The 15384-nt window shown below is 39.7% G+C and overlaps 1 protein-coding gene across 2 annotated transcripts in view; it reads left to right on the forward strand.

Moving 5' to 3' along the window:
- Positions 1-13892, forward strand: part of LOC136366953 (protein FAM169B-like) — a 36275-nt gene extending 22383 nt beyond the window's left edge. For both annotated transcript variants that reach the window (XM_066328271.1, XM_066328272.1), the window contains 5 exons: positions 268-442; positions 7207-7389; positions 9716-9844; positions 12471-12547; positions 13541-13892. In XM_066328271.1, coding sequence (XP_066184368.1) covers positions 268-442; positions 7207-7389; positions 9716-9844; positions 12471-12547; positions 13541-13762 — 786 coding nt within the window. In that variant the 3' untranslated portion in view covers positions 13763-13892. The remainder of the gene's footprint in view (positions 1-267; positions 443-7206; positions 7390-9715; positions 9845-12470; positions 12548-13540) is intronic.
- The last annotated feature ends 1492 nt before the right edge of the window (positions 13893-15384 follow it).

Consider the following 15384-nt stretch of genomic DNA (forward strand, 5'->3'; position numbering starts at 1 on the left):
TCCTCTCTGTGACAACAAGAGATATGTCAAGCTTTATAAATAGTTACTAAATTATTCTATGCCCGCTGGATAGAGGGTGAAACACTAGGAAAAATTGTTTTTGTTATTCTAGCTGAACCAGCTCAGGAGGTATTTTCCCCAAATTAAGTGAGCATGTTTCCTGACCTCCTCCTTCCCAGCCTCTTTTGATTTTGAAACCTTTTATGAGATGCAAAATACTATTCTCTGCCTCATTTTTCTTTGGTCTGTTTTTGTTTGTTCTCTAAGGTCCAGACATTTGGAGAAAGAATTGTCCTCTTTGTTCTGAACTGCATTATTTTTGGAATGCTGGAAGGGAGTTCAGCTAATGATCCATTCTTTCTACCTCACTCTGCCACCGAGCGTGCCAAGATACTCTGGAGAAATGGTGAGGCTGCTGCCTTTTACTCGGTCAAGATGAAAGGTAAGGTCATTTTAGAGACACAGTTCCACTAGTTCCTAATAGCTAGAAATGTAATCCTTTTGTTTATCTTTCAGTATAAATAATCCTGGCTCTCATTTACATTTTTATATGAAATCTCCCTCAGAATTAATCTGGGCAACAAACCTTCCCAGAATTTGGAAGCCATCCACGTTACTTTCATTTTAAACATGACAGTTCCAAACACTATTCTGATCTGAGGTGTACTGGCTTACTCCAATAAAATGTGCTTTAATGCAGCCAAGTAGGAGGCTGTACATCTAGGAACAAAGAATGTAGGGCCTATCCACAGGATGGAGGACTGCATCCTGCAAAGAATGATACCTGAAAAAGGAGTGCAGTTCCTTGGGGAAACACATTTTGGGAGTTGGTGGTGGCAAGAAGAGGAAGGATCCTTGGATGTGTGAGGAGCAGTGGCTGGGTTGTGTAGAGGAAGGTGTGTGCACTAGATCAGTCCTGGAATGCTTTGTGCAGTTGTGGTACTCCCAGTTTAAAGGGTGTTGATTAATTGAATTCATAATTAATTGATTAAGTGGCATAGAAAAGAAACAAAATGTGTTTTAATTCTTTAGGGATACTTGATTAGCTTTAGTAAAGGTCTTTTATTAAACACAGAGTGTGTATTAATGCCAGTAATTGCTGTTAACTGGTTTGGAGTGGAAGAGGCTTAATTGGAATAACTCCTGGTATGTAGCTGAGCCTGTGCCCCCACATGGGAGCTGGTTACCAGTCTGTGTTTAGGATTCATGGGAATCACCTTGATACCAGCAGCTTAAACACAGAGAAGGTGGGATCTTTGGAAGTAAAATATTGTCCAAGTCAGAATTCAATACCCATCCATCCAAAATGGCAGAAAAAGAAACAGCTTGAGAGCTGGGTTGTTTTGGACTCCAGCGGACACTCTGAAGGTGCCTTCTCTGCTGCAATCCCAAGGGCCAGCAACAGTAAGATGTTCTGCTTCTTGGGATGGAAAAATGCTGATACACACAGAAGTGCAGATTGTACAGCACTGTGCTGGTGCTGCTGCACCATCAGTGAGGGATCAGAACTCAGCCTATGATCAAGGAGCCTTGTCTGTATCTCTGATTATGCTGATGAACTGGTTTGTAATGGCAAACACAAGTACCTTTTCCTTTAAGTCCATAAATATTCCTGAGCAAAGCTTTTGGAAAGAAACACTTGTAGGGGCTGTAATGATTCATGCTTCAGTAAAATAAATGTGCACAGTAGTCTGTTATGGGTGGAGTATTAGCCAAGTTGAAACTGTTTCTGAGTAAGTTGAGAGTCACAGTTTGGTTTTAAACCAGGTCCACATAAAATACAAATCCTTCAAGTCCAGCTTTGTCAGCATCTGCCTTTTCTTGCCAGTGTTTTTTTTTTTCTCTGGGCAGCTATATTTGTTAGTTTTTGGCCTGTGTCACAAATTACTGCAGTCTTTTGCCAAAGCCTTTTCGGGAAACTTGAAACTGATTGTTTTTGCTGCTTTTTGCTATTTGATGTACGCATTTAGAAAACAGTTCCTCTTTCTGAAGTTCTGTGATTTCAATTTCATACCAGCCATGCTGTGGCTGATTCTATTCTCTCTACTTTTTAGAAGAACCATGGATTTATTAGGCCCAAAACAGACTAAGATAAATATTTTTCCTCAGAAGCTCTATTTCATGTGGTTGTTTTATATATTTTCATAATTTATTTTCTTAAATCATAATGTAAGTTCTTTTTCCTTTTGCTGTCCTGGTCAGAACATTTAGTAGAGACAGCTTTAAATGCAGGACTTAATATTGTGCTGGATCTCTGTTACAGCTTCTGGTGCTAGGAAAGAATTATTTCCCTTTGTGCTCACCATGTGATTCTGATTCCCCTTATTCCCATGCTCTGCAATTACCTGACCATTCTTTCCAGTTTGATTTTTCTTCACTGGGTAATTGAGATTCTCATATTGATGTTGTATTCAACTGTATTTCTCATCTGTGAATTTTTCATTATCTACAGCATGACAAAAAGCATGCTTCAGTGGAGGCAAACAAGCCAGAAAAAGGTCTGTGGAGCACGGCTCTTTCAAACATAAGTCTTCTGGGTGATTCACAGAAGTGGTGACCAAGGAACAGAGAGTCTGTTCTATCTTTGTTACAGATTTAATGTGTCATTATGCAAACTAAATTTTCAATGGACTTCAGTGATTCCAGTTAACTGTCTTGGCAATATTGTAATGTCATTTCCATTTGCCAGTTCCTAGGTGGCCTGTACAAAGTGAACTTGATAGTTTTGGTCCAGTTCCATGCTTCCATCCATCTTATGACCATCCTTAACTGGATCTCTTTTAATAGTCCAGCTAAGGAGGCACAGATGGTCTCGAACACCCGCCTTGCTCAGAGATGCAGTGACTACTGCAGGTCAAGGTTTTGAGGCAATTTGGCCACTTCTGGCATTGGCCACCCTGCACCTGTTGTATAGATAAACAGAAGTCTCACTCTTCAAGGCTATCACTTTTCGTGAGCGTTAGACACCTTTATTAAAGCAAAATTTATTCATGACTACACAGATCATCAACTTGGCCTCTCTGGAATGTGCCTATTCCTGTCCAATGACAGGCACGCAGCATTTACCACTGGGTATACTAAAGATTGATGAGATGTACTAAGCCACTAATGAGGCTGATAAGACACTTTGTCACGTGCCAAGATAAATGTCTCCAATTTTATCTATGTCAGCAGCTTCCATATCAGTCAGCTGAGCAGTTAGACCTCACTAAATGGAGCTACTTAAAGGTACAATAGGAAATGACAGTTCCCTCTTCCTGTATATTTCTCTGCAGGCAGCAACCTGAAAATGAAATATTTTGCAGAAAGTCTTCATATAGATACTTGGGGTTTGGGGCCTCTTTTATGTTGTTTAAAGTATTTATTTCGTGCTCTGTGTGAAAACTTCAGAAAGAATGTGTTCTGTGTGGTGATGTAGGATTAATTACCACGGTTACTGACACTTGTTTCTTGTGCAGTGAGACCATGTAATTCCCTGAGAGTTTTTCCATTCTTATTTACTGAGGACTAGTAATTACTAAAAATGGACTTCACCACCTTCACATAAATGCCAGGAGAATGCAGAAGATTCATGATGCAAATAAATCAATAAGGAAGTTGGAAGATGCAGGAGTGTCTTAGCACTTTTAAGAACAAACCAGAACAAAATTCCTTTTTTACAGAGCTTTTTTTAACCCCTACTGTTATATATTGCTGTTTCTGTAACACATATGAGCTGCCCAGCTGCAGACTAAGCTGTCTGTGGTATGAAAAACAAAAGAGTCAGATTGTCAAAGCTTGTCCCTTCCCTCCTGACGAATCTTAGCAGTAACAGTGTGGAGTGATGTGAATCAAACCAGCCTTAACCAGACTGAGTCCTCTGAAAAGGCTGTAAAACATACAGGTGTATCAGGAGTAAATGTGTTTGGCTTCTCATTCATTCTTTAGAAATGCTCCACAAGTCCCAGTTTGGGACCACCTGACTGCAAAAACTCTTAAGCAGACATGTAGGACAAAAAAGCAACCCTCGCCCAGTCTCTGGTTTTTTCCTACACCAGAGCATTAGAGATGGTTTTTGGAGGTGACTTCCTGAGCTCAAATTCATTTCACACCTTTCTTCATACAAGCCTTTGGAAATATCTTTTGATACTTGTGGCCCAGGTACTATTCTGTGGAAAGAGATCCTTAAAAAGATAACAGGATTTTACTTTTTCATCGATTATATACATGTCTTTTAGAAAAAGAAAAAAAATTCAGCATTGACGTTAACCTGACAGACAATTAGCTGAAGTCTTGTTGAATAATTGCTTTTGTCTCCCTCTGTTTGCTAGCAATAATATTTTTAATGTGCATTTCTGAGGTGGATTGAAGGTTCTGGCTGTAATGAAAATGAAATGACTACATACCAGTCCAGACATGAATTCATTTAATTTTATTGAAGCCAGAACCTTTGTTCGCCTTCTCACATACAAACTCACACAATGGGTTGACCTTGGGTTCTGCTCTGCAGAAATATTCCCCACCCTTTACACAAGTGCTCAGCCTGCTCCAGGCCTGTCCAAACATGTGTGTGCCAAGCCAACTTGTTCAGCAGGGAAATAGTCAGTGTGCACAACCTTGGGTTTTTTTGGGTTTGTTGGATGTGGGGACCAGATAGTTTTGGTTTTTTTTTTTCTGGTTTGTGGCTCTTCGGGAATGCTAATGGCTGTCTGCTTTTCCTGCCCTTGTAATATCTGTTTGCCATTTTGCTGGCTCCTAAGTTGGTCATTTGGCACTCGTGACCTAACCAAGCAGATCAAAGGCTCTCAAAGGGCAGACTGCATGAATGCTTCCCTCTCCATCACCAGTGCCCTTCTTTTCCCTGTCTCCTCTCTCACCTCAAAACTTTGTCTGTGTGTTCCAGCAATGAAACAAACCTCTCAACCAGATGTGTGAGAGCCCAGTGGCCACCTCCAGGCCACCATTAGCTTATGGTAACTTTGTGCTATTCGATGGGAATCAGGGACAAAGTGGCCTTTGTTCCAAAGGTTGGTTTGTTTGTTTATTTTATTTCCAATGCCTGTGGGCTGTGACTCTCCTAATGTGTTTCCCAGGGACAAGGTGAAGAATGGCTTCATGGTTTCTTTATTTACAGTGCCTTTAGACATGACAAGTTTTTGTCATCTTTTCAACACAGAATTAGGAGCTCAGGCATAAATCACTCAGCTCCTGGGGTTGCGGCGCAGCATTCTCATCAGGATTTATAGGAGACAGACTATATGAGATAATAACAAACTTTAAAGAACACTTGCAACATGCAGGAGTTCTTAAGGACTTCATGGGGAAAAGTTTGTCCCTTAGAATGGATGGTGCAATTCTGCTGGAATTTGGCATCTCTGTTGGGTTGGCAGCTAATGATTGGACTGGGGATATACTCAATTTTTTGGCTCATGACAAAAAGAGTAACTACCCATCATGTGTTACAAATATTGAAATTTTGAATATTGAAAAGGTTATAAACACCACCACAACCCACCCTTTTCCAACAATGTGCTGGAACATGTGTTTGAAGTTAAGCATTCACTTTGATTAAGCAGGAGTGACCCAAGCTTAATCAAGATGTGAATGGATGGTTATGAGGCTACATACTCTTGTTGTCTCATGGCTCAGTCTGTGAGATGTGGATTCTTGCTAAATGATGAGCTTGACAAATCAGGGTCTGTAATTAAAAATAGTCATGTATCCTGTGCTAAATTTGCATCCTAGAAGAGAGAGTAATAAAAGTCATGCCTGTCCAGTATTGGCAAAAGGTGTTGCACACCAACTGAAGGAGCAGAGATAGACCCCAGTTTAAGACAGTTGGGAGGATGTGACAAAGAAAAAAATGATCTATTAAGTAAAAGTATTTTATTGGAATTTAGGAACAGGCCTTCAACAGGACATTGATAAAACTGTGAAACAGGTCTTAGTGAAGTGGTGAAAGCTTCATGTCTCAAGACACTGGAACTAGACTGTCAGGTCTACTAGAAAGTAGTAAGAAAAATAAACCAAGAAGGTCTTGATGAGACTTAAACAACAAAGTATGAAAATATAGCTGTTTTCTGTTATAAAGACCTGGATATCCAGTTGTATTTAACCTGCCATGTACTCAAAAGCAACATAAAATCTTCATAAATATTTTCTAAAAATTAAAATAAATCTGTGAGGTTTTTCTGTGGGGACTGTCTCCTGTATGTAGGTGGTTGGTGAACTGATGTTGGTCATTCTTTTCAGGACTGAGTGCTTATGCTGTAAAGTAGTTTGGAGTTCTATTTTTATGGTATTCTGCACTGAAGGGAAGTGTAGCAATAGGACCCTAGGTTGGTTAGAGTGAACATCAAAATTTTGGATGATGAATGTCTGTTCTTAATCAATCCTCTCAACTCCAGTTTGAGTTTACCATTTGTGATTGCAAAATAAATCCCTTGGTTCTGTGTTTTGGGTTTTTTTTGGGGTTTTTTTTTTTTTTGGGGGGGGGGTGGTTTTTTTTTTTTGGTTTTTTTTGGGTTTTTTTTGGTTTTATTTTGGGTTTTTTTTTTGTTTTTTTTGGGTTTTTTTGACAATTTTCACTGAGAACTAGTTTTAATAGTTTGGAGGCTTATGCTTGAGTCTGTATTTTGTCCACATGTAGAGCATTATGTCATGACCCCGTGATTTCAGTTAATTGACTTAATGTGTTTGTTAGCAAGGACTGTCCTTGAGTGAAACGTCTGGTTTAATACTAATAGTGGTAGTTCAGGTCATGGAACAGAAGCACCTATATGTGTCATAAATTATCACTCAGTAGAAATGGAGTGACTTACAAAGGAGCTCTTACAGTGTTTTCTTAAAATACACCACTCAGTTGTTTATTTAAAGGAGTATACTGACATTACAATCCGAATATTTATATCTCTTTGGTTTTAGACCATTTACATCTTTTTAGTGAGCTTTCCTATATACACTGCCTGTGCACCAAGATAGTGTGATTATGAAGAATCAGAGTCTGGAAAAGACTCTGGTGAGACCTGTCAACCATGTGTTAGGCAGGTCCTCTCCGTTTCATGGCACAAGTCATCCTGCTGGAAAGTGTTTTACTGTCCATGAGATCATCCTCACAGCCTGTGGAAAGGTACCAGGGCAGTGTGTGTGGCTGCAATCACACAGCAGTTAGTGCAGCAATACCAATTTTGTTTGCAAATGGATGTGTTTTTCCCTGTCTGTTTTCAGGGAGCCTGTGTGATGGTACAACCAGTCAGTGTTACCTGCTGCCAGTTTTGGATACTGTATTCGTCCGGAGAAAGTGCAGAAGAGGTGGCCTTGGGATGAAAATGTTGCATGATTTCTGTCAGTCTTTCCTGGCTGAGGATGCCTTGGGGATCAGCTGCCCTATTTCTGCTGCCATGTATCAAGGTAAACCCTTTGATGTGGACACGTTAGGTAAGGGTCATGTATAATGTATAATTTTCAATATGGTCTTGGTAAGATTGTCTTCACTGTGTAAGGGTTCAGTGCCCTGGTCTGAATTGAACTGTTGTTAGCCTGTAACTGGTTCCTTTTCCAGAGCCATCTGGAATTTCCTGTGGAAAGGTAGGCCAATATTTATGTAAGACAACAAAAAGCACAAAACTCATAGTGCTTGTATGACATACTGTGTTCCTAGAACTGTTCTCTCTTAGAACTATGTCACTGCCCTAGACAGGGGCTTACACATTTTATTTGACACCACAGGGAAAAGACTCATAAGACCTTGTCAAGCCCACACTATGCACATAATGCTCTGGTAGATCTTGCATTTTTAAGAAATTGCATTTAATAAGCCAAATACCCAGGCTCTACTCAGTCATCCAGTTACATCAGTACTTGTTTTGTATCAACTGTCTTTGAACATTTGTCACTTTTAAAAGATCACAAAGTAGTAATATATCTTCTCTGTCTTCAGGTCAAAACTCTAGTTTTGCTAGTAATATTCACAGAAAATGTCTGTGCTCACGTTATTAATAAAACTGTCTTCTGTAGAAAAGTACTTTGTTCTGAGGTTGCTCTCTGTGTGGTGCAGTCTTTACCATCATTTCTGGGGAGATGTTTTGATTGACTTACAGCTTTCTAGTTGTTTCCTAATAGATGTCAACAAAATTTTGGCCACATCTCTTCTTTCTCTTGGTTATTACGTGTCCTTGAATGTATTCAAAAGCACCCAAGCAGGTAGTGCTACTTCTAAATTCAGGAGGGAATAGTATTGAGAGCGTTCTTTCTCTTCTCCCAATAATATCCATTTTTGCTTTGGCAGAGCTCAGGGCTGTAGAAACCCTGGATAAAAAAGCTGCATTTCTTACGTGTTAGCACTAGCAATATATTGGAAGACTGTGCTTTTGTCTCAATTAAGTTTGGAGCTAATGGTGAATAAATTTGACTTACATCGTGTTTTAATTAGGTTTTCCTTTATAAAAATACCAATACTGTAAGTTAAGTTTTGAGTGTATTGAAGTCACTGTCTGTTTTTAATTTCATTGGAACCACATTTTCATACTTTGACAAATGAATGCAACCTTTAAATCTCTGTGCTGAAATCTCTGAAGCTGTGGGCAGTTTATTTTACATGGACATGGTATTTAAGCTGCTGTAGAGGCCTAAAAGGAAAGAAAAAGCTGTTTAACAGATACCTGGATTCCAGTATATATGTAAGTTTCAGTAGCTTTTATTGGAATAGTTAATTCAGTCTGGATGTTCTTGGATAAAATTAATGTCTGTGATCTGCTCATTACTGTAAGGCAAATGTTTACATACCAGAATTAGAGTTTTTGTTTTGACATCTCATTGTTAAACTCAACTGAAAGTTGAAGATAAATTACCCATTCTGTAGTGTGATGAACTACAGTGGACAGAGTATGACAGTAATTTTGTTGTTTACAGATCACTATCTTGGTGCAGTTGATGCAAGCAATAGGGTGGTGGTTAAGGAAGTTTAAACATCCCTTTAAATGTTTTGAACTGTTTGTTCTACAGCATGTGCCTCCTCTTGACACTGCACACATCCTAAGGATACCACTAAATAGAACATACTTCAGTTTGATAACATAAGCAGACCTAAATTTTGGTAGTTTATCTAAATTTTTGGATGGTCAGTGTGTACTGACAGTGTTAGGAATCTGAGGCAATATGGTTTTTAAAGGTGATTATACATCTGTCACACGTATTCTGAAATTTTTCTGTTGGTTCTTTGCATTTCTGGTTTTCCACATCCAAAGAAATAAATTAACCTAATGGGACATGGGGTAGCAGTAGTGAAAAGGAGGGTGAAACTGAAGCAGAGCTTTTCTTTATAAACAGAAATTAAAGTATCATTCTGAATGGTTAAAACTGGGAGACAGAGGAGCACCTTTCCTTTCAGAATAGTGAGGATAAAATCCCTCACAGTGCTGTTAGTCTGAAATCTACTGAGTGTCTGGACATTGTTCTGTGCTGCAGTGCCAGGGGAAGGTGCTCAGCAAATCATTTCAAGTCCTTTATTTCTGCACTCACAAGGAAATAATCTAGACTGAAGCAGATGGCAGGATTCACTTGTGACTGTTTAGGCCACTCCACATAGACTTTTAGTAAAAGTCCCAGCTGAAAGAAAGAGGAGGAAAATGAAGAAGGATTTCTAATGGAACTAATGAAAGCAGATCTGAGAACATGCTCCTTATTCCAATGTACTTTTCACTCATTCATACTTCTACCCCTTGGTTTCTCCTTTCAGTATGCCAGAAATTCCTGCAGGCTCATCCTGAGGAGCAAAAGCGACTGTGGGAAGTGGAAGCACCAGGAGATTGGAGCCAGCGAGTGAATATCTGGTTAAAAATTCAGATGGAGTCATCCCCTTCAGAAAGTGAGCTAAAATGAACAGTGTGAACTTGTCTGTATTATAGTTCCCTAAAGATAAGAAATGTAATCAAAGGTTAGGTAGTGATCATGTAGAGGTGATGTCTCTGTTGTTTGCACATGGAGAAACTACTGAGTGTGCAGTCCAGTGCCCTCATCTTTTCACAGTAAACAGAACAATTCTTAGAAATTATGAGGTAATGAAATGGAACCACAGAGCATCTGAGAGATCCTGAACAAAGCACAGCCAGGCTGTAACTCCTGTTGCAGTGCACTTAGAGCAGGGTAGAAGTTTGCCCAAAGTCCCTCTTGCACAACACATTGTCTGGGTTATAGACAGGGGTTTGTTTCTCTGAAATTGTTATAAAGAAGAAATTTGTATGGCCAGTGGGCAGTTGTTTAATTACCTTCAGTTGCTGCCAATACCATTCTTGGATGGAAACACAAAGGTTTTCATTATGGGTTTTGGAAAATTCCAAGTACTCTCCTACAGGGTAAATCCTTTTTGCTGGGAGCATTTTCTGCCTGCTTCACAGAAGATAGTGACAGAGTAGGGAAACCTTTTGACAGTTCATATGGGGATCTCATTGATATAATCTGTTCAGCTGGTTGGAGGACCCAGACAGGCCCCTCTGCTGCATGCACACAAGCTGTGATAAGCACTGGGTTCCAAAAGAGGGCTCACATTGTCTCTTTCTGGAAGTGCAGCAAGGAGTGCTCCAGAGCAAATTGCTCCCATGCCTTCCCACATCCATCCTGCTCTGTTTTGGCTTGGGAACCTTCCGTTGAGACACCGCGTTTCATCTTGTCTGCAGCACCCACAGGAGAGTTAAGTCAGACTTTAGCCCTAGGCTGGGTTCCTCTGAAGCCATTCTATCTGTGTTCCTCATGCTTTAAACCAGCAAAACGTGGTGTTGCTCTTTCCTTTAATCTTACTAAGTGAAGTTTATTGATGGCAACTGAGGAGAACTGTGATCAGATCAAAACTCAGCAGATCCTGGGGGAGAGGATGCTTTCCTTTTTCTTTCTTCTTTTTACCATCTTCTCGAAAAACAAATAGATGAATGACCCAAAGAATGGGGAAATATCATTCCACCAGAATTGCTGTCAGTAAAAAATACACATGAGGCTGGGGAACTGCCTTGACTGCAGCTTTCCACCTAAAGGGGGACAGTAAGAGAGATGGAGATGTAGATTTTAGTTGGACCTGTTGCAATAGGACAAGGGATAATGATTTTAAACCAAAAGGAGATAGATTTAAGCTAAATATAAGGGGGAAAAATTACTGTGAGGGCGTTGCAGCCCTGGTCCAGAGAAGCTGTGGCAAGTGGAAGTGCCCAAGGTCAGGTTAGATGGGACTTGGAGCAAGCTGGTCTTGTAGAAGATGTCCCTGCTCGTTGCTGGGGATTGGATTAGATGACCTTTAAAGGTCTCTTCCAATCCAAACTATTCTATGATTCCATGATTCTATCTTTAGGAGGTCTCTTGGGAACAAGGACTTCATTCCTACTTTCTCTGTTATGCAGAAAGCAAAACACGATGTAATACAATATTGTCAGCTCCAATCAGGATCTATGGCAACAACTGTGAAAATAGAGAAGTCTGATTCCGCTTTGATTTCTAAGATTCCTGTTGACATTTGCAATACTGTGCACTGCTGTGTTTTGGAACAAAATTACTGCGAGGAAAAATTGAATATTTTGCCCATATTATGGCTTTTTTTTTTTTCCCACACCAGTACTCAGGATTGAATACCATTAATGTTCTTGTAAGAATTCTACAGTCATACATATTCCAAAACAGGTTTCTGTAATCCTGAGGTCAGAATTTCCAATTTTGCAAGGTGGTGTGGCTGCATCTAGTGGCAGTTCATCTGAACTGCAGCCCTCTGTTTGCTGCAGCTGATGCTTCAGTTTGGATGTGGACAGATACATAGGCATGTATGCACACACATTTCTGTCTGCACATATATATCTATAAAAATCAAGCTCTTTAGCATGTTGTCACACATAACTGCAGTCATTCATTCTGAGTCAATTCTTATTGTTTGAAAAATACAATTAGGAGATTTAGTTTCATCAAATAGTCTCAGCAACAGGAACATGGTGACATTTCTCTTCTAGGACTGATTGGGGGAACAGAAATCATTTCACATGGTTTGGTCGTGGTTGCTAAATCTAACAGGCAGTGAATGGAGCTGTTTTGAAGTAGTTTAGTAATATACATAAAGCATGTAAATGTGAAGCTAATGCAAAACCAAGCAGGCTGAGAGGGGTTGAAAGAAATTTCAATTGATTGCATATAATTCTTTATCAGAATTGGTCAGAGTACCTGTATTTTCTGAAAAGGAGAAAGGGTTATGGGTTTTCCAGGTGTAAGAGGTGAATACATTATCTATTTACCAGAGCTGTCAAGACCCACAGACATTTTGTTTCTGGTATAGTTGTTCACCTTAGGTTTTTGTGGTAGTGTCATGGGGCACCCTGGTTTGGTTAATTAACAAAAACAAAGCAAGAGGGATTGAAGGTAAGAGTCAGGTGGCTTTTTTCTAAATGGAAATAGCCATGGAAGTATGATAATATTTTTCCTTCTTAATCTCCTTCTGGGGCAAAATATTCCCCCAGTTTCTTCAGAGGCTGAAGTGGGCTCTTCTATGGAGAAGACTCCAACCAGTAAACCCAGACAATCGGACATGGAGCAGATGAATAAGGTACAGTCATTAATATGCCATCTTATGACCTTGTTTTCCTTTGGTGGCCTTTTCCCTTTCCAGTGGAGAGGTTTAAATATGAGAGATTTCAACAGGTGTGTTTTACTACTGACTCCTGTATCTGTGCAGGTAGTCACAGCTGTATTATATATATGTATATATACATGCACACTTATAAATGATATTTATATCTAATTTAATAGCTGTAATAGTTGGAGGGATTGAAGAGTGCAGAATAGTTTTAATAAAATGCTTTAGTTTCATCCTTACTGAGATAAGGGAGCTGTAACCAAGCAGGTGTACAGTGAATTCCAAAGTTTGCATATGGAATAGTTTTCTGAACTCCACTTGTTGTCTTTTCTGTGCAGGAGCTTGAGTGTGACTTCAGAATGAATCAGCCAAACTTTTTATGGTCCTAATTATTTTATCTCACTGCTGAGCTGCAGATCTGGCCTTGTTTAGCTTTTTGTAGCACTGATACTAGAACAGACAGGTGAGGTTTAAATGGGGCCTAAGCCATGTATCTCTGAGAAAACAAATCACAGGAATGAGGCTTTTTCAAATAAAAAAGAAAAAGGAGAGACAAGGGGAAGCAAAACAGAGAACTGCAGGGGTTGTTTCCCTAGCACATTTTGGTTGCCACACAACTAAATCAGTTTGTTTCCTTCAGCCCTGAGTGTCCTGGGGGAGCTGTGATGGCTCTGGCCCCCGTGGTGCGCGCTCTTGTTGTGTGCTGTGGCCATGGCTTCAGAGCCCACCCAGCCAGATCAAGGCTCCCTGTGCTCCCAGTTTTCCTTCTGCTGACACTTCAGGAAGGCAGGCAGAGCAGCAGCAATGAAGCTGTTCTATACAAAAAATACAGCTGAGTTTCTTGCCTTGCACCTTTATGGTGGCTGTGGCCAACAGAGGTGTTTGATAATAGGATCAAGTCACATCAAGTTTATTTTGTTTGTGTATAATTTGCTGTTCCTTCTGTCTTGGCTCTAATTTCAGGGTGTTGACTGCTTCCCTGGGATTGGGCAAGAGGCAGGAGATGCCATGGAGAAAAAAGATGACACAACAGCAGCAGGGACTCTAAACTCACAAGGTCCTGAAGAGGAGGATTTGGGACAAGGTGCAGGCAATGCTCAGCAACATAAAGGACTCAGGAAAAGAGCAGGTCCTGGGGACTTAGTTGAAGACAAGGCTACCAAACAATTTAAAACTACACCATAATTGCTATTTCAGAAATCAGTGAAATTCAGTATGATCTTAAAAATTGTAATTGACTTTTCTTAATTTGTAACAGTGCAGGAATTTCTTCAGGTATGGTGAAATTTCTTTGCAATACACCTTCATTTTATGTTTTGTTTTAAATAAAGCTTTTGTTTACTAAGTGACCTTTCCTTTTTCTTCTCACCAAGTAATTAAGTAGTAGCTGAGCCTAGTTATTTCCCTGCTCTGAAAAGATTTTATTGGATTGCATGAGGTGTCCAAAAGGGAATAATTGGAGGGCTTGTAGGTACTAATGTGAGAAGATATTTCTATGGAAACCACATCCTGCATTATGGAAGAGAGATACCACAACACACGTTGGTATCAGAATGACAGTTGTAACCTTCCTTTCAGAGTGAACAATTGATCTTGAATTGCTTTCATTTGAGCTTTTCTAGCAGAAAAATCTGCCTTAAACCCTGTGGTGGACAGGATGGCACACAAAGGCCATTCATGCAGAAGAAGTTTGGTGCAGAGAAGAGGAGTGAACAAGCTACAGGCATTAAACTGCCTTTCAGTTCAGGCACTGTGATAATTCTGTGTGCAAGCTCAGGGTGTAGAACTTCATGTAGCTTCCATATTGCATATTTTATTTCCTGTAGGCTCTTTCCTTGTTTTGCATTCAATTAACTTGAAAATACAACATCACTAGATTACCATGCTGTGGCTTGGTAAAGAAATTTTGCTTTTTTACCACAGCCTGGTTCTGTGTTAGAATATTTTTATTTTTTTTTTAGTGGAGAATTTCAAAAGCCTGAATGTTGTGTTAATGAACTACGAGTGAAATTCGTAAGGATCAGATCTTCAGTTAAGAGAAGGCTTTGCAAAGAGGTGAACAGCAGGAGTATCCTGATAATCCTGAACAGATCCAGCAGCCTGTAATTCTTAAGTGACTGCCTTGGAACAAGGAGAGGTAGTTGTTTCTTTCCAGAAACTAATCCAGCATTTCCAAGGAGACAGTTCTGTAGGCAGCCATCGTAGGTACATTGTAGAGATGTATATTTTTTTTCCCTGTACAGCATAATTGCTCACACATAGCCCCATCACCCTGTTTTTGTTTAGGGTTGTGATTTAATGTGATTTTATTCATGTATCCAAGTAACTCCTTCCCTGTTGAGCTGCTCTGTAAACCATATGCCTGAGACACAGTGAAATCAGACCTTCCTAAGCATCTCGTAAAAGAAAAAAAATAAATGCTATAATTGGAATTTACAAGTTTTTTGCCAAGAGAATTAAAGCACTGGATCGTGTGCCAGCCTTAATCATGTTGCTATGGTTCTCTTGTTGCAAAGGAAGTGCATTTAGGACTAACTTTAAAGTCAGTTGATCTTAAGGTTGTTGAAAAGTCACTAAGAGTGTGCTGTGAAGACTGCTAGAAACTCCATGTCTTCTTATGGAACAGCATGTATTCTTGATAAAATTATGGTTCAATACATACTTTAAAAATATAAATTTGTGAGTTGCAATACCAACTGCAACTGCTTTGAAATATGATAAAAAATTATTATATCTCTGCTCATGAAAGCTCATCTGGACTTGCAATGGCCTGGCAAACTTGAACTCATGTCCAGTTTGCACATTAT

Source organism: Sylvia atricapilla, chromosome 13 (assembly GCF_009819655.1).
Source record: "Sylvia atricapilla isolate bSylAtr1 chromosome 13, bSylAtr1.pri, whole genome shotgun sequence".
Classification (NCBI taxonomy): Eukaryota; Metazoa; Chordata; class Aves; order Passeriformes; family Sylviidae; genus Sylvia; species Sylvia atricapilla.